This window comes from Engystomops pustulosus, chromosome 2 (assembly GCF_040894005.1).
Source record: "Engystomops pustulosus chromosome 2, aEngPut4.maternal, whole genome shotgun sequence".
Taxonomy (NCBI): domain Eukaryota; kingdom Metazoa; phylum Chordata; class Amphibia; order Anura; family Leptodactylidae; genus Engystomops; species Engystomops pustulosus.
Genome location: NC_092412.1, coordinates 91,434,074 through 91,457,740, shown reverse-complemented (window position 1 = coordinate 91,457,740; position 23,667 = coordinate 91,434,074). Strand labels below are relative to the sequence as shown.

The 23,667-nt window shown below is 39.8% G+C and overlaps 1 protein-coding gene across 1 annotated transcript in view; it reads left to right on the top strand.

Moving 5' to 3' along the window:
- Positions 1-1,465: 1,465 nt before the first annotated feature.
- BIVM (basic, immunoglobulin-like variable motif containing) overlaps positions 1,466-23,667 on the top strand; it is a 26,279-nt gene continuing 4,077 nt past the window's right edge. Inside the window, exons 1-9 of the mRNA XM_072135523.1 lie at positions 1,466-1,624; positions 5,696-6,257; positions 8,247-8,370; positions 10,204-10,299; positions 10,388-10,492; positions 13,622-13,716; positions 14,494-14,626; positions 15,705-15,788; positions 16,137-16,233. Coding sequence (XP_071991624.1) covers positions 5,792-6,257; positions 8,247-8,370; positions 10,204-10,299; positions 10,388-10,492; positions 13,622-13,716; positions 14,494-14,626; positions 15,705-15,788; positions 16,137-16,233 — 1,200 coding nt within the window. The 5' untranslated portion in view covers positions 1,466-1,624; positions 5,696-5,791. The remainder of the gene's footprint in view (positions 1,625-5,695; positions 6,258-8,246; positions 8,371-10,203; positions 10,300-10,387; positions 10,493-13,621; positions 13,717-14,493; positions 14,627-15,704; positions 15,789-16,136; positions 16,234-23,667) is intronic.

Below are 23,667 nucleotides of genomic sequence, written 5' to 3'. Positions count from 1 at the left end.
TGAATTTCGAAAATGGCAAATTTTTCAAAAAATTTCTCATATTTTCTTTTTTTTTGTAAATAAACGCAAAACTTATCAGCCAAAATTTACCACTAAAATGAAGTACAACATGTGGGGAAAAAACAATCTCAGAATCGTTTTGATAAGTAACAGTGTTCAAAAGTTATAACCATATAAAGCGACGCAGGTCAGAATCCAAAAAATCGGGCTGAGCCTTAACCTGCAAAATGGCCGTGTCCTTAAGGGGTTAAATGTACTGTGAAGGTTCTCCAGTCAAAACAAGCTGCTGAAGCAAGAACAGAATAACAGGAGTCAAGGACAAACAGGCGGATTACACAAGATAGTGGCTGATAATGGCTGTTATGGAGCTTCCTACTGCAACTATTAAGTGTAAGGTATTAGGTCCGGGATTGTTGTCTCCTGGGGCAGATAAGCACACTTTCGTAGGCACACAAGCACACTTCTCAGAGAGTTTTATTTTGCTGTAATACAAAACAAGTAAAAATAAATTCTTTGCCTCTCCGGCACTAACGAAACTCAGAGGTTCCCTACCTCACCAAAAACTAGCGTAGTGCTTGCCACCACAAGAACAGGAACGCAACACCCAAAAACATGTTCTCAGCATAGACTTACATGTGTCACTCGTAAACTATAGTGTATGAGGGTTCATGAAAAACAGATGCCAGACTATTGGAAAATTGGATGTTGAATGATTTTCTCCAAGTTCCTGTTCACATTGCTTTACTTCAGCTATCTCTGAACAAAACCAAACACAGAGTAGCCCTATAAAATTCTACTTGTGTCCGCATAAGGTAGTATCTGCGGTGGAGATCCAATGAGATTCCACTGCAATGAATAGTCCTATATGCAATGATCCAGTGTTGAAATCATGGAAAGGTAGGGTAGAACGCTCCTAAAAAAAAGTACTGAGCATACATGATTTGCTCCCATTTCGATTTTTCCAAGCTATTCTGTTATGTGAGAATACCATCATGATTCCACATTTTGGCTTTGTGCATAGTCCCTTGAAGTAAATATAGAACTGTCCTTTCATGTTTTTCTCAGGAGTGATGCAGGTCATTTTCGTTAAATAACTATGTTAATGTATATATCTAAAATCTGATCAGCGTGACGCCTTGATGAATTTTATCTCATCTTTCAGTGTCTTTTAAGACTTCATTTCTCACAAAAGCTGCTGGGTAAATAGGTCCCCTATGAGAGTGACCTATGAATGAGATCAGATTTTGGGCATCGTTGTTCATAGCAAACTGAATTATAATTGATGAAGCAGAATTTCATTAGTAATTGTAGATTAGCCTGGAACAAGCTGAAACCGAAATTAGATGGTGATGACCGAGATAAGTACAGTCATTAGCTAATCTGATCTAATTATAATGTGTGTCAATGCAGTCCTGAAAGAGTTAAATCATGAGGTCTTCCCTACAGTAGGTGGCGATGATTTTCTGTTGAATAGCCCAGGGTTATGTTATTGCTGTTGGGGTGGGGAGTGCAGGAATAGGACAGAGGATGCTGGCTTGGCTTGTTCTACAATCCCATCTAACATCAGTCAGGGTTTCTATTGAGCTCAACTGTGCACCTGCCACAGCTGGATCCATAGGGGGAGGTAAGATGCATTATGAAGCTAGAATGAATGTATATCCCAGCAGGAAAGGGTTAAGTGCGTAGCATTACAGTCAGTCAGATAATATGCTTGAAGTGGACATGTCACTAGGCTGCGGTGCTGCTGCATGATCCCCTTCTACACACAATGGTGCTTGTATCAGCCATCTGCTGAGGCTTTGTTGTGGTTAGGTTGTCCTGGTGCTGCTGACGCAGGCCAGGTCCTTTATCCATGTTCCGCTTATTCTTTCATTATTCATTTGTTTTGTTATTATATATGTTTTTTTGTTATTTATGCATTGACATCTAAAGATGAAATAAATTTTTGTATTAAACACACATGAAGCTAGAGCAATGACATTAAACATTGAAGAAAACGTTTCTGTAAAATCTGAGATTTTAGCTCCATATCTGTCGCTCAGTTGCTATTGATTACCAATATCATTTATTTAACATTCAGGGTCTTGTATCAAAGTAAGGTCAATTCAGGTGCTGCTAGCCTTTCTTGGGTTGTATTTTCATGTTGCAGTAGCACCGTGTCTACCATAGATGTATTTAAATAGTGAAGCTAAATCACATTGTAGAGCGAAAAGACTTCAGTTTCAAGAAGCCATGTGATTTCCTGTGTACAACTACATACATCCTTAGACTGCTTCCACATGATCAGTATTAGCCCATTATTTGCTTCAGTACTAGAAAGCCAAATCCAAAAGTCAATCCATAATGCGTTACATTTTATGTATAGGTATATCCCCCAGTGAAAAATGTATGTGCTCTAAGCTATGCACTTGGCCCCTTACTCCATCCCCCTCAGTATGCCCACACATAATTCCAATCACACTCTGTATAATGCTTCTCTTAGTACCCCCCATAGTATAATGTCCCCTTCCTTCCAGGGGCCGCCACTGTATAGTACCTCCTGTCCTGTGTACATCCTGCCAAACTGTATAACCATATATAATATTCTCTAATGTGTCCCACCAACATATAATACCGCTCTCCCTGTGCACCCTTATATATATTCCCTCTTATTTTTAGCCCTCACTGATGCACCCTTCTTTGTAGCCGCCAACTACTCATAATGCAGCCTTCTCAGTTTTTCCCTCACAATGCCCCTATTTCTTTTGGTCCCCATTTATATTAATCCCTTTTATTTATCCCCACTTCCCTCCACATATAATGCCCCCCATTTCTGTACCCTCTCGTATTGTGCCCACTTACTGCTTCCCTAATAATAAAGTGTTACAACAAAGAAACAAGCAGAACTGGTGAGTAAGTGAAAAACTGCAATAATAATATTATTTACCGTATATATATTTTATGACATACGATGGGGTGTTCATTAGCTAATACTTCTAAGGTTGAATACTTCGTAAGATTGAAGCTACATGTGAACATTCAATAACTGCCTATATTCTTTGTTACCATCAGAAATTCTCATGTTTTTTCCATTTAATTTTACTAACCGGTTTTATTATTGGAAAAAATTATTTTTATCAAAACATTGCATTGTATCCTTTAGAAAATATTATAATGTGAGATTTGGAACAGCAAAAGGTCAGCAGTTTAACAATTCTCTGTAAGCTTGAGTTCTTGTGTGTTCTGCAGTATGTGCATTTTTGGATGAAATAACACGCATGCAAAATAAGTTGATGTCCTGGAAATCAGATCATTTCAGGACACTCAATGTGACCTACTATAATATTGAGAGACTAAAACCACTTCAACCAATGTATTAAAGTGATTACGAATTAAGTTATACCAGGGGATGGAGCCTTAATTCATGATTCTACATTGATGATTATTCACCGTTTTCATGTCAGAAGTGCAATGGAGATGTGCAATGCGGAAGCAAACTTGTTACAATCACCAAAGCTGAGTAACACAGCTCCTCACCCATTCCTCTCCCACAGCTCCAATATATTGGGCCCTATAATCCCAACACCCTGAAAACAGTGGCCTCCATCATGAGGAGAGACCTCCCAAGCTCCTCATACAGTCAAAGGAGGAAGGCATATGACAAAAGAAAAGAAAAAGACCCATTGTTTGGCTACACTGACTACAAGATCAGGAAATCATGAGCAGTCATTGATCATACATGAATAGGGATACACACCAAGCTTAGCATCAAGCTTGGCACTGTGGGAAAATAGACTTTGGTCAGCCTTAGGCCATGGTCCCAACAAAGTGTGTATGCAGGGGTGTAACTACCGTGGTATCAGCCGTCTGCAGGGGCACGAAAGAATGGAGGATGCTCACCATTATATACATATTATACTGCACATTGTACAACATAATATGTATATAACATATATGTAATGTATATATGCTGTACATATGTGTGTATCTGTGATCTGTGTATATGGTGTATACTATATGTGTTTGTATATATGCTGTACATCTGTATATGGCACTATATGTTTGTTTATGTGATGTGTATATGTTCTATATATTCTATATAATATATATATATATTTTTATATAGGTATATAAATGTGTGTATGTATATATAAGTGTAACATTTATATTTTTTGAAGGGGGTAGTGGGGCCTCTCCTAGTTACGCCCCTGTGTGTATGGTTACTATCAACTACCCTGAGACAGCAGGATAGGCTATGGTATACTATATGTGGAGTTCCTCCATGCAACATGTATGATCGTTTCAAACACTTTCATTCTGGAAAGCAATGGTTGTGCAAGATCACAGATAAAAGACATGAGCCTCTATAAAGTATCCCCCCCCCCAATGCCACATGATATGACCCATTTTCGTCAGGTTAAAAGTAGTTTCCTAGCAGAAAATCTGATGAATGGGGACTTAAAACCTTCATAAATCAGTTCTACAATGTGCCCTAAAAATTGCTCCAAAATCCGTTTTTCAAAATTCCCTTTAAATATCCTATACTAGAAATGGCAAATCAAATACAAGCCAGAATAAATTACACAGACAACCTGGTTGTATTTCCCTTAGTAGGAATTGATTATAAAGCTAGATCAACATTGCGTTTATTACCTCCATCATAAGGATACATCAGGAGGATTTCCGACTTACTCTTACAATGGAGCGCTATAACATGTATGCTCATAAAATGGAATTAGTTCTCTGGTTTAGCTCCCTCCGAAAGTGGGACAAGGAGTGTACATTGGCAGCGACCTACTGCTGATGATGTTACTGGTGTCTCTTGATCGACATAACTGTTCTGATATGGACAGCTACAATATTTGGGAAACGCCCATAGTGTATGCTCAAAAAGGCCAGGTATAGGTGCCAGACCGTTGCATCCCTCCTTTAAAGGTTTCCACTAAGCATATAATGTGCTGCCCAGTAGGATGAACATTTGAAGGCTGCTTTTTTTTTTCACCCCGTGTTTCCCGCTGGATGGGACACATACTGAGCAGACCTCGATTAGCCAGTATAAATCTGTGGACGCATTTATCGTGTACTTCGAGAGCTTTCCTGGCCTACACGGTTAAAGTCTCCAAAAGATTCAAATGTGAATGTAGCCTAATGTGTATTAGAACAATTCTAGCATGAAGACCTGTCCCATATAACACACAAGCATGCCTTGTCATGCACGGACATTATCATACAGTACTTACTTTTATGACCTCCAGATGTGCCAAAAAACAACCAGTGTACTTTTCCTGTAGACAAATACATTAAATAGACAAAGCATTTAATAAGAATAGATACCTGAGCCTGTGGTAAGAAAATTAGTTAGTGTTCCTATAGCTGTTTTTAAAGGACCTTATATGTAGAACCTTAAACTTCAAAAGCTCCTGACCAACAGCTTATTCCTTTCATCTCCCTCTTACACATAAACTTTTAACTTGGTTAAGCTAGCATCTGTTTTATGCATTTTCAAATAGATTAAGTTAGACCAATGGTTTGGGTCAATCCAATAAAACTATTATTATTTGCTATTTATGTTAGAAAGTTTTCTTTATTTAAGGCATAATCCAAAATATATTTGCTATACATTTATTCTTGCAAGTCTTATGGATTATTATTATATAATATAATACAATTATATAATATAATACAATATTATATAATACAATGTTATATTTTGCAGGCATTCTATTCAGTATGAAGCGTATCATATGAACAGATAGCCACTGAAATCTATTGACTTCAAACCTTTGCGAACCACATCTTGCCTCTTCATTCAATGCCTAACGTAGAGGCAGACAGAGAAGCTAATGGTACCTCCAGCAATGAGCAGAAATCCAAAGGAAAGTCTCCAGGAGATAATTTACAAGAAAATGTAAAGCCTTTCAATGTGAGTGATTCCACAAACCAAGGATCTGGTGGAGAACGTAATTATCCTTGGGGATGTCCAGTGACTCACACAAGGGAAAAGTTCTACACTGTCTGTTCAGACTATGCGTTCTTGAACCAAGCTACTTCTCTTTTCAAACCTTCAAGCTCAGTGAGTAGCTCAAGTTCTCAAGATAAACCTACTCTAAACAATACTTTGAATTACATTGATCTTCAGGCTGGTGGCTCTGAAAGTATCTATAATGATAAGACAAATTTGGATTCATTGTCCAGCGATCTTGGGACTTTTCCTCTTGCCTGGGAAATTGACACATCTGACTTTAACACAATGACTACAAAGATAAAGACCAAACCAGGTACAAGTGCACAATGATAAATATTATGGACAATTCATGTCTTGAATCAGAATACCTTTTGAAAATATATGACTATTTTGCCAGAAATTCGATGCACAAGTTGTTGTTTTTTTTTGTTTTTTTTTGGGGGGGGGGGGCTTCATTTAGTGTGGCTTTTAAAAGGTGTTGATAGTAATAATAATAATTCCTTTATTTATATAGCGTAGACAGAGGTCCCCCAGTCCCAATCCCATATGTTGTTTTTGGATGTATGCTAGTCATTGTTTCAACAGCTATCAGACATCTCCAGTTATTTCTATAGGCTAATTCACATGTCCATTTACTCAGCCACATGTAGGAGCCAATTACCCAAGAAGCATATTATCAAGCAGGTGCTATTCTAGTAGGTCTTTGTCTACTGTCATTGGTGGAATTCACAAACTTTAAAGGGAACCTGTCATCGGAAATTGGCTTAAAAAACCATTAGCAGTATGTTGTCAAGCAGCTGAGCAGCTTTTAGATGATGTTTCTTTCATGGCCTGGTGTGGTGTCATCATCTAGAAAATCAACTTTGAAGTGACATGTAAATTGGTTTTATTAAGTCAAGGAAGTGGAGAGTTTAACACTGAAGTCAAGCTTTCCCTGCCTTTAAATGCCGGCTTCACTGTAATTTTTGGTGCTGCCTCCATGGACATCATTGATCAGATCTCCTGAAGTCCGGAGCATGATGTAAATCACATGGGAGGGGGTGTTCAGAGGCAGGGTGAGCTTGACTTCAATGTTAAACTCTCTGCCTCCCTGTGTTTATATATCTAACTTCAAAGTAGATTTTTTGGATGATGCCACCAAGCTGGGGCATGAAAGAAACATGATCTAGAATCTTTTCAACTGCTTAACAACATACTGGTAGTAGTTTATTAGGCCAATTCATGATTACATGTTCCTCCACCTATTACGTTAGATCCGGTGGTAAGTGCATCCAACGAATGTAAGGATAGCCCTTTTTAGGGCTAATCCTTTACTTCCCTCTTATCTTTTCTAATCTTTAATCAGGGTAATATGCAAATTTTCTAAGCATGCTACTGGGGAGCATGCTACTCCACGCCCCAGTAGCCTCTTTGATCCTGCTACCCAGACATCTTCAGCGCACAGCTACAAGGATATGTGTACACTCGTCCATGAAGCTGGAATTCTGCGCATGCGCAGAACACAGGCCAACGGCTGTGCGATCTCTGCTCCAAAGCTGGAGCTACTGCGCATGCACAGAACTCCGGCTTCACGGATGAGTGTGCGCAGCTCCTTGTAGCTGGGTAGGAGGGTCAAAGAGGCTACTGAAGCGTGGAGTAGCCGCGCAGCGTAGCCTCAGCTGCGCTACTCCACGCCCCAGTAGCCCCTCTTTAGAAAATGTGCATATTACTCTGATTAAAGATTAAAAAAGATAGAGGGGTGTAAAGAATGAGCCCTAAAAAGGGCTATCCTTACATATAATAGATGCACCTACCACCGCATCTACCTTAATAGGTAGGTCTGAAGTGGTAGGTTTCCTTTAAGGTGCAAAAGGTCTTAGTGAGACAACAGCAAGCTGCCACATCCAGGCAGAGAATGATTAATTTGTTAAAAAACTAAAAGGTCCGGGTATTTAATATATATTACACCTAGCATACAACATGCTACAATATGAAAGAACATTATTTAGCAAGTCAGAACAGCAGATGAAAATCAGGAGGAAGAAATTCACAGTGATCTGATACTTACAACCAATCACTTATTTTGATACAACCACCGCTGGATGAAAACATTTTTAATAGAAAGACATAACCAACTATAAAAGTGTAAAATGTCCTGACTAACAATAGTAAGGTTACCAATATATAAAGTTACGCTTACAAAATTTTTAAAGCATATTTAAACCTTTGAAGTTTTTTAAACCTGTGAAAATTTGCAAAAAGATTTACAGACATACTAATTTGTTTTGATGTATCTTGTACATACATTTTATGTTTGATGCAGGAGTGGTTAATAAACAAGTCTCAAAGAAGAAACCAGATCGAAAAGTGAAGCCATTAAGAGATTGTAGCCAACACCTTATTGTGGATGACATCAAGCAACGGAAAGTTCTTGATCTTCGGAGATGGTATGCATTATTACAACAAGTTTCATTGTATTTCCACATCCTGACCATAGGTAATAATAATATGTATATTTCTTGTGCTGGGTGCTTAAAAGGTTAAAAATAACTGATAAAAATAAAAGATTATTGGGAAAATTTATCAAAAATACAAACCTTAACAAGATTTATAAAAAAAAGTCTAATGCTAATTGGTAAATCTAAAGCCTCATGCACACGAACCTGTGCAGAAACAGGCTGCAAACCAGATTTTCGGCCAGATGGAGAAGCGGTGGGTAGCACTGTTCCCCCCAACCCACTCCACAGGAAGTTGTGCAGCTGCAGGCAGGAAATGGACTTGCTGCATCTTTTTGCAGCTTGACCAAGCGGCTTGGTTAGATACAGTGTGCTTACCGCACCATGACCATGCACCATAGACCTGAGTCATGAGCTGGCTGCAGTTTGTGTTGTGCAGAGGCCGTGAACTGGCAAGGTCCTGTGCATGAGGCCTAAATGTAAGACTTCCTATTCCAATTTTGCACCACATATTTGTTGACCTAGTATACACATCTGAATTATTTGGACAGGACTCTTCTACTAATACACACTGCTATTGTCATATAATTTGTATGACACATTTTAGTTTTCGGCACAAGTTACAGCAGATCCAAATAATTTTTTCTGGAGAACCCTTTAATTCTTCTACTGATAAGTTTCACTTTCAGCTGGTCAACTGTTGAAGAGGCATCGGGCTTAACATTCTTTTTGTCCTACATTAGACAGGGCATAGGGCTTCTCCGGCAGTCACTCACTTACACACGAATTTCCAATTCTCCAGGACAGCTGGGGAACTGCTAATGTAGGCCATCATATCAGATCCAACACTTGGGGCTCTCGCTGTTCAATTGCTTTTGCTAGCCTCTAGTGCCGTAATAACCACAGAATATGGAAATGGAAGACTGCAACTAAGCTACTATGCCACTAAATAGGAGCGCAGCTGCACTTCACAGTGTAGCAACATTTTCATTTTCTATAGTAATTCTGTTCTTGAAAACTACCAGAATCAAAAGTGAGTGTCAGATATATATATATGTATAGGTTATCAAAATCATTAGCCTGGAAACCCTATTTCTTATATAAACTGTAAGGTCTTATAGAGTTATAAAGTCTTATTACACCAGAACACAGTGCCATAGGAATACCGGAGTATAAATCTATAAGGTTCTAGATGCATTGCTGTTTTACCTGTATTCAGCCGTGAATCACCATTTACTATATAGAATTTGGACTAAAAATGTTGCACAATAGGTGATTGCTATTACGGTCCCTAGTAACTTTTGTAGGAAGTCAGATATACGACACTCCGTAATTGCACCATAAATATTATATTGTATAATTTATGATTTTGTATTGGGACATGAGTATCTGCATTGGCTGTTGACTTCCGTTAGTGTTTTAATTTGTAGTAAAGTTGAAAACATGACCATATGAATTTTGTAACTGCTACTTGGGTTTGTCGGACTAATGTGTCATGCACACACCGTAATGGGGAACGTGATTTGGCCCTATAATTTGTGTCCAGATCACAGCCCCATAGAGGTCTATGGTGCCCGATTACGGTGCGGTGATCACAGAGTCTTACCAGACCACAACCAAGCTCGGCTTTCTATGGAGAGAGGAGGGGTTAGTATTGCTCACCCTTCCTTCACCTCACCGTGTGCTCAACCAGGAGAGCACAGGCCTATAATAAAGTGAATCTGTGTACTAGGAATCAGGTATATACCGTATAATTACACTATATCTTTATGTGCTTCTTTATGTCCATACATATTTTGAAACAATCATTCTTGTTATCTACAGGTACTGTATCAGTCGACCCCAGTATAAGACATCCTGTGGTATTTCCTCTTTAGTATCCTGCTGGAACTTTCTGTATAGCACTCTTGGATCAGGGAGGTACTGGATGTACTTTTTGTCATTTTGATAAACTGCTGTATATGTATACATGTTATCTGATAAGATTGCATTGTTTTATTTTATCAAGTCTTCCACCATTAACTCAAGAGGAAGCCTTGAATATTTTGGGTTTCCAGCCACCTTTTGAAGAAATTCGATTTGGTCCATTTACTGGAAATACAACCTTGATGAGGTATGTTCTTCCAGCTCATATTCAGAGGTATTTTTAAATAGATGACACCACTTTGAAAATGACTTGTACTAGAAATGTATGTGCCATGCTATAGCTTGAGGACCATACTCTTCTGAGTCGATAAAGATATAGCTGTGAGCAGGGCCTTCACTCCTACTTTTCCATATGACTGTTTGTCCTCTGTAATGTAATATTATATTTGTATATGCCCCCTATGATTTGTAAAGCGCGACGGAATTTGATGGCCCAATATAAATAAAGATTATTACGGTATTATTATATTATTAACTATTACCAGGAGGACCATTAGGGTAAGCTAGTTCAGCACAGCAGGGTTCTGTAGGTGTTCCATTACTAATAGTGGAAACTTAGTGCAGCAACTTTTTTCCTACAATTAAAAGGAACCTATCACCGCTGTTTGCAAAAATTAAGTCATGGGCAGGTTCCCATAGAGCCGCTATAGCATAAGGACCCCCTTTTTTTCATCTAAAAAAAAATGAACATTGATTCTCTGCCTGGTATCCAGGCAGAGAATCTGGTGAGTCGGAGTGAGCGTATACATATGCGCGAGCCTTGCTCTCACCTCACCCATGCACGGCTTTACTGCTTAGCTTTGCTTACTGCTTAGTGTTGCTAAGTAGGAAGCCGTGCATGCGCAGTGGCAGCTTGAGGCATATGTGTGATAATTCAGACCAGACAGCTGGATGACCTAGGGTAAGGAGGCGTGGATTTTCTACTGAGGTGAGAGCAAGCCGCCAGACTCACGCATATGTATACGCACACTTCAACTCTCTAGATTCTCTGCCTGGATACTAGGCAGAGAATCAATGTTAATTTTTTCCTTTTCTGAGCAGAGATTTTTTTTTAGGTAAAAAAAGGGTGCCCTTATGCTATAAGGGCTATATGGGAACCTGCCCAGGACTTACCGAAATTTTTGAAACCAGCGGTGACAGGTTCCCTTTAATAACGGATGCATATCAGAAGATCTATGGGTAATAGAAGGTGAACAGATGGCCTGTCTTTCATCTTCCGTTTTTAGTTGATGTTATGCCCTCCCGAAAAAGGATAATGAAATTGAAGACCCAGAAGCTGTTGTGAACTGTGCCTTAGGCCTTATGGTCCAACTGCATTGCTCTATTATTGGTTCCTGATCACAGACTTATTTAACTATGCAAAAGATCACCAGACATATATAGCTTGTCATCATCCCATTGCCCCCTGCAAACAGGGTGAAGCAGACAAATGTGAATTGTATGGTTAAAAAACAAATAGAAAAAAAACAATAGTAGTTTTGATTGCAACATTAAAATGTACAAAATGCAGAATAATAGATACATATAAACAAGCAGAGTATAAACTCTAAGAGTGGTAGTCTTGCCTAAAACGTAACATTTATTCAGAACAAATTAAAATTGTACAAGAGACAAATGTATAAAAATAACCATGAGTCACCATCCAACTACTTGTACGAATGGCCATGCCCAGCAGAAGTATACAAATCATACAAATACCACTTGCTTTATACCAAAGAGTACATGAACTGATATCTCTTTATGTGGTTCAGGAGTGTTGTGGTTAATTTTCAAAGTAGTAGAGGATACAAGGGTGGTGAAAGTGACCCTAGATGGTCACCAATAGCTTCCGCCCTGACAAGTGCATTCCCATGACTGTCCCTATTAGAAAAAACAAGCCCACCATCCAAACAAACTTCCTTGATGCGTTTATTCACTGTCCGAGGGACTGGTGTGTTACGGCTGATGGCATCAAAAGGGCGTAGTATCCCCAGGCTCAAAAAATGATACAACCAGGTAGGGGCTGGCTACAGGCATAATAGCACCTGCATGAAGCTGCAGGTTCCAGCGTCTTAGTGGTGGAGCCCATGACCACTTCTGAGCAGGCTGGCGTAAAGGTTTGCCAAAGGAGTGAGCTATTGTAAGAACTGTTAGGTACACATGTTCCAGATTATTACCTGCCAGGTCAGTCCATGTAATATGGACATTTAATTTTGCACATATACCTGTATATGTCTATGACTTTTATTACTTATTCTTTTTGTCACATGACAAATACATTGTAAATTACATTAGTTCAGTCATTCAGTAAGTCATCATCCCCATACATATTCTTCTTTGTCCTTTGTTGGCTTTTTATTTTAACCTTAATAACATAGTCATGCCCATAAGTTTTGAGAATGACACAACTATTATATTTCCACATGATCTGTCGCCCTCTGGTTTTTATGTGTGTTTGTCAGATGTTTTTATCACATACAGAAATACAAGTGCTATCATAATATGAGTAACAAAAGCTTTTATTGACAGTTAGAATGAGTTAATGCAGCAAGTCAGTATTTGCAGTGTTGACCCTTCTTCTTCAGGACCTCTGCAATTCTCCCTGGCAGCTCTCAATCAACTTCTGGACCAAATCCTGACTGATAGCAGTCCTTTCTTACACAATCAATACTTGCATTTTGTCACAATTAGTAGGTTTTTTGTTTGTCCACCCGTATCTTGATGATTGACCACAAGTTCTCAATGGGATTAAGATCTGGGGAGTTTCCAGGCCATGTTTTTTTTCTGGAGAGACGTGGCTTCTTTGCTGCCCTCCTTGACATCAGACCTTGCTCCAAGAGTCTCCGCCTCACTTTCTCTTTAAATTCCTTGATGATGCGCTAGATTGTTGACTGAGGTGCAATCTTTCTAGCTGCGATACTCTTCCCTGTTGTGACTGCACGTGTTTCTTTAGAGATAACCATGGTTAACAGAAGAGAAACAATGATGCCCAGCACAAGCCTCCTTTTAAAGTGTCCAGTGGTGCGATTCTTACTTAATCATGACAGATTGCTCCAGTAACACAGGTGTGGGTGTTTATGAGGACAGGGCTGGAGATCAATCACTGAAACGATGTTAGCTGCTCCTTTTAAGGCAGGCCTGCAATGAAACTGAAATGTGTTTTGGGGGAAAAGTTCATTTTGTAGGCAAATTAATTGCTGTTAAGCTGATCACTCTTTATAACATTCTGGAGTATATGCAAATTGCTATTATAAAACTTGATGCAGTAGACTTTGTAAAAATTAACATTTGTATCATTACAATTATGGCCATGACTGTATATCATCTTTGATTTTAGATGGTTTCGGCAAATCAATGATCATTTTCATGTGAAGGGGTGTTCTTATGTCCTTTACAAACCTCATGGAAAGAATAAGACTGCAGGAGAATCTGGTGAGTGTACACTGTAAGCATTGTATCTGAGTGGTTACTACAGCAGGGCCTGTCTGCAATGGTCTTTGGCTAAGTGGTCACATATTCATTGTCACATTATCTTGCCAATAAACAGCTGTTTTACCAGTTTACCAGAGATCTCCAAAATTGTTCTGCCATTTAACAATCAGAAACCAAACTGTGCTGCCCCACATGGCTTAAGTCTCCCGGTTATCAACGCTGCCAACCCAACTGTCTACACTGTGGTGTCTCCTAAGTAAAATGGGGTTAACCTGGGATTAATTATTTCTTTTAGTCATGGCCTCAGCAAAAGAACTGTCTTACCTCCACTAAACAGAAACAGAGGCACCAAATAATTGCAGACTATACTTTACACTTGCGGGTGCAGAGGCTGTGGTCACATATGGAGCCAGCAGACCTAGGGGGCTTCAAGTTACACATCTGCTCTTCCCGTGATATTATGCCTTCCATTCAGGCATCATTAAAACCTGGTGTCAACCATATGTAGAAACTGTAATAGGTTTCATATTAGTTATAATAGTCATAATACAGTTCTCTCAAGCATAAATTAAATAGAGATTTTACCAAGTCATCAGATAGCAGAGTTCCATTTGCTTTATTTGTCCAGAAATAGCCCTTGTTTATCTGAATGTGGGAAAGAATAGTTAATTCTATAGAATATTAATCTCTGTGTATGCACAAAACATAATGCTTTCCGTAATTCCTTTAATTTAATAAAGGTTCCGAGATGACCTGGTTTCTAATTTGTGCTTTCAGCTGTTGGCGCCTTGTCAAAGTTAACTCAAGGCTTGAAAGATGATTCAATGGCCTATATTTATCACTGCCAGAATCATTATTTCTGCCCTATTGGATTTGAAGCTACTCCAATAAAGCCCGGCAAAGCATACAGGTGGGTGTCCACAATGATAATCCAATCATTATCTTCAACTTCTCCTAAAGTGGGCAGGAACTTCCTGAGTGTGACATCAGCTAAGGGCACTGAGGCCAGAGGAGCTTCCATAACTTACCATAAGGCTGAACTCTCCTCTCTACCACTAGCAGCCCAGACATTCAGGACACAGAGTCTCAGGGTGAAGCATCTCCTTAGTGTTACTTCTGTACAACACAGATATGCAATCAATAGTATGAGAGTGTTGGAAATTTTCTTTGCGATCTCTGGCATTCCAATTCACTAGTCTAGTGAGTGCCAGAGACAGCCAAATGCTCCCAAAATTTCCGATACTCCCATACTATTAAATTGAGTGACACGATACATGCTCATCCTGCTACTCCATCCATTAGTGAGAATGGGGACCATATCTCTGGAACGCTAGGTGTCCATTCCTGTGATCATGGGGGTCCTAGCAGTTAGATCCCGACTGTTCAGCTGTGGATAGGGGATCTAACTGCTAGGACCTCCATGATCACAGGAATGGACACCTAGCGTTACAGAGATATGGTGCCCATTCTCACTAATGGATGGAGTGAGAATGGAGAACCCATCATATGGGGACTACATCTCTGGAACGCTAGGTATGATCCTGTTCAGCTGTGCATAGGCGATAGAATGCTAACTTGGTACAACACCTTTAAAGTGGTTTTCCCATGAACATAAGTTAGACCCTATCCGCCAATGGTGGTCTCAGTGATGAGACCCCCACAAATCACAAAAACGAGGGGCCCGTCGAACCCCTCATCGCCGTCAAGCGCGGCCGTCTGCTCCATTAATCTGACTGAGCTATGAAGGGTCCGACGGAGATACATGGGACCCCATCGAGCCCCTCGTTTTCATGGGAAAACCCCTTTAAGTGCAAATGTTCAGGATTATATGGAGATTTTCATGCAGAAAACTAGTTACGGTACATAATGGAGTACCACTCAAATGTATTATATTTTGTAAAGCTTACGTACCCATGATTTAGACATATTTTTGATCATGTGAATCTACCCTTACAGTAGATACTTTAATATTGTTTTTTCCATTTTAGGGGACAGCTGTTTCAACATGAAGTAGAGTACTGGATACTAATTGGAGAGCCAAGCAGGAAACATCCAACAATTCATTGTAAAAAGTATGTTACAAACATACTGTTAAAGAATTTTGCCAGATAGATGATTGTTTATACCCATGCCATTCTCCTTTTTATTATTGCATCAAACAAACTTATGAAAGTTGTATGTACTAAACAAGATTACAATCAAAGATGAACAACCAGATGTGGATATTGTTTTAGATCCACACAGTTCAGTAAAAAAAAACCACCAAACTAACTAACAGGAAAGAAGATTTACCGGAAGACAGTAGGAATAGCAGCTGAAGAACAGTAAAATCCCTACAGAATTACACAATATATTTACTTTCTACTTAGTTGTTTGCATTTACTGAATACTGTGCATTCCTTTGTTTTCTTATGTGTTAGGTGGGCTGATATTGTAACTGATTTGAACACACAAAATCCTGAATTCTTTGATATAAGACACACAGAAAGGGGCCTACAATACAGGAAAACAAAAAAGGTAAGTTTTATTAATATGTTCCCCATTTACTCATGTTCTTCATTTGAGTCATGTCAAATATAGGAGCAAAATACCCAGGGGAAATCTGCTTAACTTCCTTCAGTTTAATTTTCATCAATCAAGGCTTTATTAATAGTAAAAAAAAACACTTCAGGTCAGGGGACACAGCCCCCCTGTAATGTCCCCCATACAGCCCCTGTAAGTAATGTGCCCACACAGCCCCCCAGAAATTAATGTGCCCACACACACAGCCCCCCAGAAATTAATGTGCCCACACAGCAGTAAACCATTACTATATATCATATTTTGTTAATTTTTGTGTTTTTGAGTAAGTATTGTCCCACACAGAGCCCCCCTTGTAACATGCCCCCCCCCCAGTAATGTCCCTTACACAGCCCCTAAGAAAGTAATGTCCCTCACACAGCCCCTCAGTAAGTAATGTGCCCACACAGCCCCCTAATAAGTAATGTGCCCACCCAGACCCCTAGTAATGTCCCCCACACAAACCCCCAGTAACTAATGTGCCCACAATTACCCCCATGTTCTCCCCACCTCACAGATGCAGCTCTGTGCATTACATTCCCCTGACAATCATGTGATCATGACATCATCACAGGTCCTTCAGCCTCCAGGAGTATTATTCTCCCGGAGGCTGGGACCTGCAGGGGAAAGTAATGCACACGTTCTCATCACAATCTGTGTCCTGAGGACACGGATTGTGATTAGAGAGGGGAGGAATGCCCACGCAGCAGGACATATATCCCGCTGATCCAAGGAGCCCCGGATCTTTTGACCTGGCGACGCCCCTACTTAAGGTTATGGTACACCAAAATATCATGAAGCTAATAAAGCTAATAAACAAAGCTTTAATGGGAAAATTTTTAATGGGATTGTTGGGATCTTTGCAGATTTAGAAGCAGTAGTTCAATATAAAACAAACAAGAATAAGGTTACATAGGAATCAAACTTGTATCATTATACTGTCAATAAAGCTACCATAGAGCTAACTAATAAATGGGATGTCTCTAGTTGCATATTACACACTGAGATCCAGTCTTCCTTATTGAATGAATTACCGAGTTAAACATACACAATGCTTATATATTCACCATCAACTGAACAACCAGAAATGGCTGACTACAGCACTCAGGTATTTCCAGGAAGAATGAAACCCAAGTGTCTCTGATCAGTAGTGGTTCCAGTAGTCAGATCCCCACCGATAAGCATATTGAAATATGTCAATATTGAAATGTGAAAGGTCCCGATTGATTCATCCCAGAATATTATAAATTGGTAGCTCCTACAAATTACGGAAACATTAGTACAGGTGTTCAATTATATGTATCGGGAAGGGAAGACTTTAATGACAGGGAATCTGGCATTTATTAAGGTAATACCAAAAGGGAAAGGGGAAAAAATGGATCCAGCATCCTTTAGGCCACTTTCATTAATTAATGTCGACACTAAAATATTTTTACGGATACTAGCAAATAGATTAGCTGAGGTAATGCCTGATCTGATACATCCATCTCAGAATGGGTTTGTGAAAAGAAGAAATGGGGTCAAGAATGTGCGCTTGGTAATGGCCACACTGGATTGGGCCAGGGCACGACCACAGGATAGGGAACATGCGGCAATTATATCAGTCGATGCCAAAAAAGCATTTGATAGTGTGGCCTTGCCCTAGCTCAAAAAGGTGATGAACAAAATGGGAATAAATGGGTTGTTTTATAAAGCAATTGACACAATGTATAGGGAGCCACAAGCACAGGTGGTGACACAAGGGGAGATTTCACAAAGATTTACGTTAGAGAGAGGCACTCGTCAAGGGTGTCCACTTTCACCTCTGTTATTTAACCTCACAATTGAACCACTAGCAAGGAAAATTCATCAGAACACTATATACCAAGGGATAACTTTGGGGAGAAGACCATCGAAAATGAGTTTATTTGCAGACGATTTAGTCCTATATATGAATAATGTAGAAAGAGATATATAAGGGGTTTGGTTTTTTTTTAAAGGAATATGAAAAAATATCGGGCTATAAGGTAAACACTCACAAAACACAGATTTTGTTATTAGCTAAGAAAGCAAGCACAAAGTGGAATCAACAGTGGGGATTGAATATAGTCAAAGACAAATTTAAATATTTGGGAATATGGTTAGGTAGAGAGAGCACAGGACTGTACTCATTAAATTACACTCCCCTAATTGAGAGGATTGCTGCTGATATTAGGAAGTGGATGGAACTCCCCTTGTCACTGTTTGCAAGGAAAAATTTGATAAAAATGGTGATTATCCCAAGACTGATGTACACCATGCAGTACCTTCCTCTTTTAATGAAACATGACGATATAAGGAAAATAAACAAACAAACAGTCTCTTTCAGAGATTCTTATGGAACAGGAAAAAAGTTAGGGTAGCAATGTCGAGTATACAAAAACCACGTGCAATGGGGGGGTCTTTCCTTTCCTAATTTGAGGGAATATAACATTTCTTGCATAGCTAGGATAGCAGCTCAATGGATAAATGGAAGGGAGACATTGGTAGATAAGGAGATAGAAGAAAGCTTAGTAGAACCTTGGTCATTGAACCTATTGTTACATGAGAAAACAGGAAATTTAAGTGGAAAGGCGAAGAGCTCAGTATTATTAAGGGATACAAGAGTGGTATGGAAGATACTGAGGAGAAGATTTGATTTACCAGTTGAGACATCAGAATTCTTAAAGATCAGTGAAGTACTGGATTTGAAGAAATGGGAAGGGCCTAGAGCATTTATTAGGGAATGGGAGAGGAGAGGAATCATTAATATGGCAGATTTAGTGGATAGCAAAGATAAAAAATGTAAAACATTTGGTCAGTTGAGAGCGGAGTATGGGTTGGGAGAAGGCCATGTATGTAAGTAAATTTGATACGTGTAAAACGTGTAAGAGTTCTAAGTACATGCAAAGCTATGAACATGGTGCCCTGTGAAGGGCCATGGATGTGCAGAATTGTTTTTAAAAAATTTTGAAAACCTAATAAAGAGGATAAAAAAAAAAAAAAAATTGAAATGTGAGAATAGTTACAAATACAGAATTAAAGTGCAACTTCTATATTCAGTGTTTTTCTAAAACTTCTCCAGAAAACTTCAAAAATATAAAAACCATATAAAAGTGAAACACTCTGTGACCTGACATAGAATTGTACACCAGCGGAGTTGGTCACTCTGGCCTTCTCATGTTTCCAGTGTGGTGGAGGAGCAGGGCTTATATATCGTGATATATATCAATGGGTGATAAATGTGCTGGAAAACCCAAACTCGGCTTATGCTCGAGTTAAAAAAAAAAACGAATGTCAAAAATCACCTATCCAATGCCCCCGCAGATCTTCTCCGTGATCCGTCCGGCAGCAGCAGGTCCATGTCACAGTCTGGTACTCAAGTTTTGACAGTGTGTGCCAGCAGCCGACACACAATATTAATATGACTCATGGACTAATGTATTTACCATTAATTATGTGACCTACTGCCAACATCTAACTGACCTTCCTTTACTTAGTTATTTCCATATATGATGTATTTCCTTATATGACTTACCTTTAGTGAGTGCCAAAAATGAGTGATTTCCCTTATCTACCGTATATACTTGTGTATAAGCAAAAAAATGTGCTGAAAAAACAATTCCTTGGCTTATACAAGAGTATACAAAAATAAGCTTTCATACTCGGCTTCCCGCAGCTCCTCTTCCTTCAGGTCTTAATCTGTAACAAAGCAGGCAGAGTCACGTTCATGCGCTCTGCCCGCCGGTGCACACTGTGATGCGGTCACCTTCCTACACTAAAGAACAACCTACATATACAAGTTTATGACTTACCATTACTTAGTGCCAAATATTACTAACTGCATACAGTTATATCTCAGCAACCTAAATTATCCTACCAAATAACACTTTCATCTAAGTCACATACCTTCACTAAGTTACTGCCAACATTAAATTGAGCTATCTTTACTTGGTTACTTCCAACACTTATATTTAGCAACTTACCTTACCTTATTAACTACCTGAGCTAACATCTAATTGACTAACCTTTACTTAGTAAATGCCTCTTTTTATAACTGTGGGACTCTAAGAAACTAAGTAACTAAGTAACTAACAACATATAGACCTACATCACTCACCGTACCTTCTTTTAGTGTCCACATACATTTAACACTGTGACTTACATCTAAACGACTTACCTTTATCGATCTAATTCATCCACCGCTAACTGGTTACTGCTAATAAATTATGTGACTTATGAATAGGTTGCAAGCAAGTTAAAATAAGTCCATAACTGCATACATTTATTACTCAGCAACTTATATTATCCTATCAAATAACTACACTTTAATCTAAGTGCTTTACCTTTACTTAGTTACTGCCAGCACTAAATTGACCTACCTTTCTTTGCTTACTTGCAGACAGTTAAAACTTAGTGACTTACCTTATCTTATTAACTACTTAGACAAACATGTAAATTACTTACATGTGCTTAGTAAATTGCCTCTTTTTTGTTACACTGGGACATAAACTACACAGGTAACTAACATAGACCTAATTGACTTACCTTATACATTTGTCACTCTGATACATTTATCACTCTGTGACTTAACATTAACTTATGAAATGACTACACTTTTATCACTTACCTTTAATTGGCTTCTGCCTCTTATCTAATTCACCTACCAAATGACTTCCAAAACTGGTAACATATTCACCTAACTACACAAGCAAGTTATTGACTTTTAACACTTTAAGTCCCTTACCTTTCCTCAGTTACCTCCAACATTAAATTGACCTACCTTTACTTGATTTCTTTCAACATGTATAAATTATTAACTGTAGGACTTAACCTAATTAACTACACATATAGCTAATTGCCTTACCTTAAATTAGTGACTTAATCACGATATGACTTATCTTTTAAATTTACTACACTTATGTCTAAGGCCTGTTACACATAAACATGTGCAGCCCATGAATACTTGCCATATGGTGGCACAATCCCACAGGCTGCGTACAGTGCAGTGGACGGAAGTCTGTGTATGATACAGAGATATAATGCAGCAATGTTTTCTCTGCTGACTGAAAACCCATACCGGGACTGTATTAACTATTATACATTATCAGGCGGTGGAGCCAATCGGCATTCAGGTGACGTACAGAGCGCCAGCTCATTTGAATATAAAGTCCATCCATGCTCCAGCTCACTTAGGGCACAGGCGGTGCCTCTCTCCCCTTCATGAAAGAGCAGGGCGTGTGCCTGCAGTGTTGCCCAGCCAATTGGGTGCACCAATAGCCATTTAGTCCAGCTTTCCCTGCTGTATGGGTGTTCGTTCCTGCTGATTTCCTGTGTGTGACCTAAATTGTTCACTGAACTTTCCTGCAGCCGGTGAGCTGAGAGGAGAGATGCAGGTAGGCTTGAACAGCAACCAGTGAAGATTGAAGAAGGCCGCCCCTCTGGCAGCTTTTTAGCTGCTGCTCCTTTACCCCTTAGGCAAAATAACTATAAGTGCTTTACTTTGCCCAGAAGTCTTGTCATACTCTTTACGAAACATCACATCCACTTTACCCTACCCTACCAAATATGGTCTCTCTATAGTGTCCTTGCTGCATTAGATGCCTCTATGTAGTTTCCTAGATGTCACATATTTTTCAGGCTCATACAGTTTATGAGCCTCATCTTGTTACATCTTTTAAATCTTGCCCTTTTCTGTAGATACTATGTATAGTGGTCAGACGGTGGCAACAACTATGCCTCCATCTGCAACTGTATGTCAATGCATACACTCAGTGTATACATAAAACATTATGTGAACCCAACCTAACACAGCCATGCCCCTTCTACAACAGGAATTGCAGGCAGTAGCAGGAAGATGTTCGGATGGCACTGCTGGCCATTGTCTACAGAGACTGGCAGTGGCGGGCAGCGCCACAGGTGAATGGGAACCAGTTAAGTGATGAGAAGAAGAGGTTAGTTGTAATGCCACCCCTCACCCTTAGCCATATATAGCATTTTTTTCATTCCTAGACAACCCCTTAAGGCTGTGTTCACATGTGGTGTTTACTTTGTGTTTTGAGCTTTGCAGGATCGTTTGTATTCTGTATGTATCTGACGAAAAATAAACCATCCCATATACCTGGAAGTTAAACTGCAGGGACGGGGGAATTGCAGTGGGAAGGGCATAAAGCATTACAAAATTACAAAATGCATGACCAGTGTTGGAGCACGGAGGGCGTGGCTTCTGCCTTTCTCCGTTAGTTGGGAGGGTTGGTAATAGTGTCCTGGTCCTCGAGCCCCAGGTGGATGCAGGCTCATTACATGTCAGCTAGCCACATTATGTTTTTATTTTCTCTTACTATTGTGGTTTTGTCTTGGAGCTCCCTGTCGGCTCCTTGTTGTGAACATCCATCCCCATGTTCATAATCCTCAGCTGATTAGATGTGGAGCCTAAAACATGTCTTCTTGTTTATGACTGTTACCAGGACAACAACGCTACACGCTGAGCCTTGTTGCTAGGTGACCAGGGAAACCAGTGCGCACTGCAGAGCGTTCTGTAAAGCCCTGCACATATAAATGGTAATGTTGATTAGGGGAGGGGCAAATGGGAGAACTGCAACACATAATACTTTTTTCTGCTCTTCTGTGAGTCCAGGGCCGGACATATATTCTCAGCCTACTGTGGGGCGAGCAGGGATGCACACATTGCGGTTGGGTGGTAGTCACATCATTCTCAAACAGCAATGACAGCCGTGCTCTCTGCTCATGTGATTATCCACCACTTATAGAGCAGGAGTAGCCAAGTGTTTGGAAAAATTGTCAGTTGCTAGGTCACAGCTGCCATAGAGGTGCTTTATGAATGTGCATACAGTGGGGCTCATTTACCGAGGGTCCTCTGAGCTCATTTTCATCGGGTTTCCCGACGATTTCCGTTTTGCATTGCATTTAACAGGGGATTTTGACGCATCAGTACTGGCTTGCACGCGACACAATTCGGGGGGAGGGGGGAGCAGGCCGTCGGACAACCCAACGGATTTGGATTACGCGCGGGATTTAACATTTCGTAGTGTGTTGCAAGACACGCACTTGCAAGCACCAGGGAGAAGAAGGTAAACTCCGGTGGACCTCGGCGGGGAAGAGATGGATGCAGGAACTCGGGCGCACTAGCTACGTTCATTAGCGCCGGACATCATCTTCATCGGATTGTCCAAATCGGGGATCGGTAAAGGACCAGGTAAGTAAATTTGCGCCCATGTCCAAGCAGTGCGGCCACACCACAGAAAAATAGGAGAAGTTCTATTCCTGCACGTTTTTTGCGGCACAGCTGCTCAGCTCCCAGTGTAGAGAGGAGGGGTGAGCACTGATCTCCCTTCTCCATCCGGCTGTTCATGTGCATTAGGCCCAACATTTTTA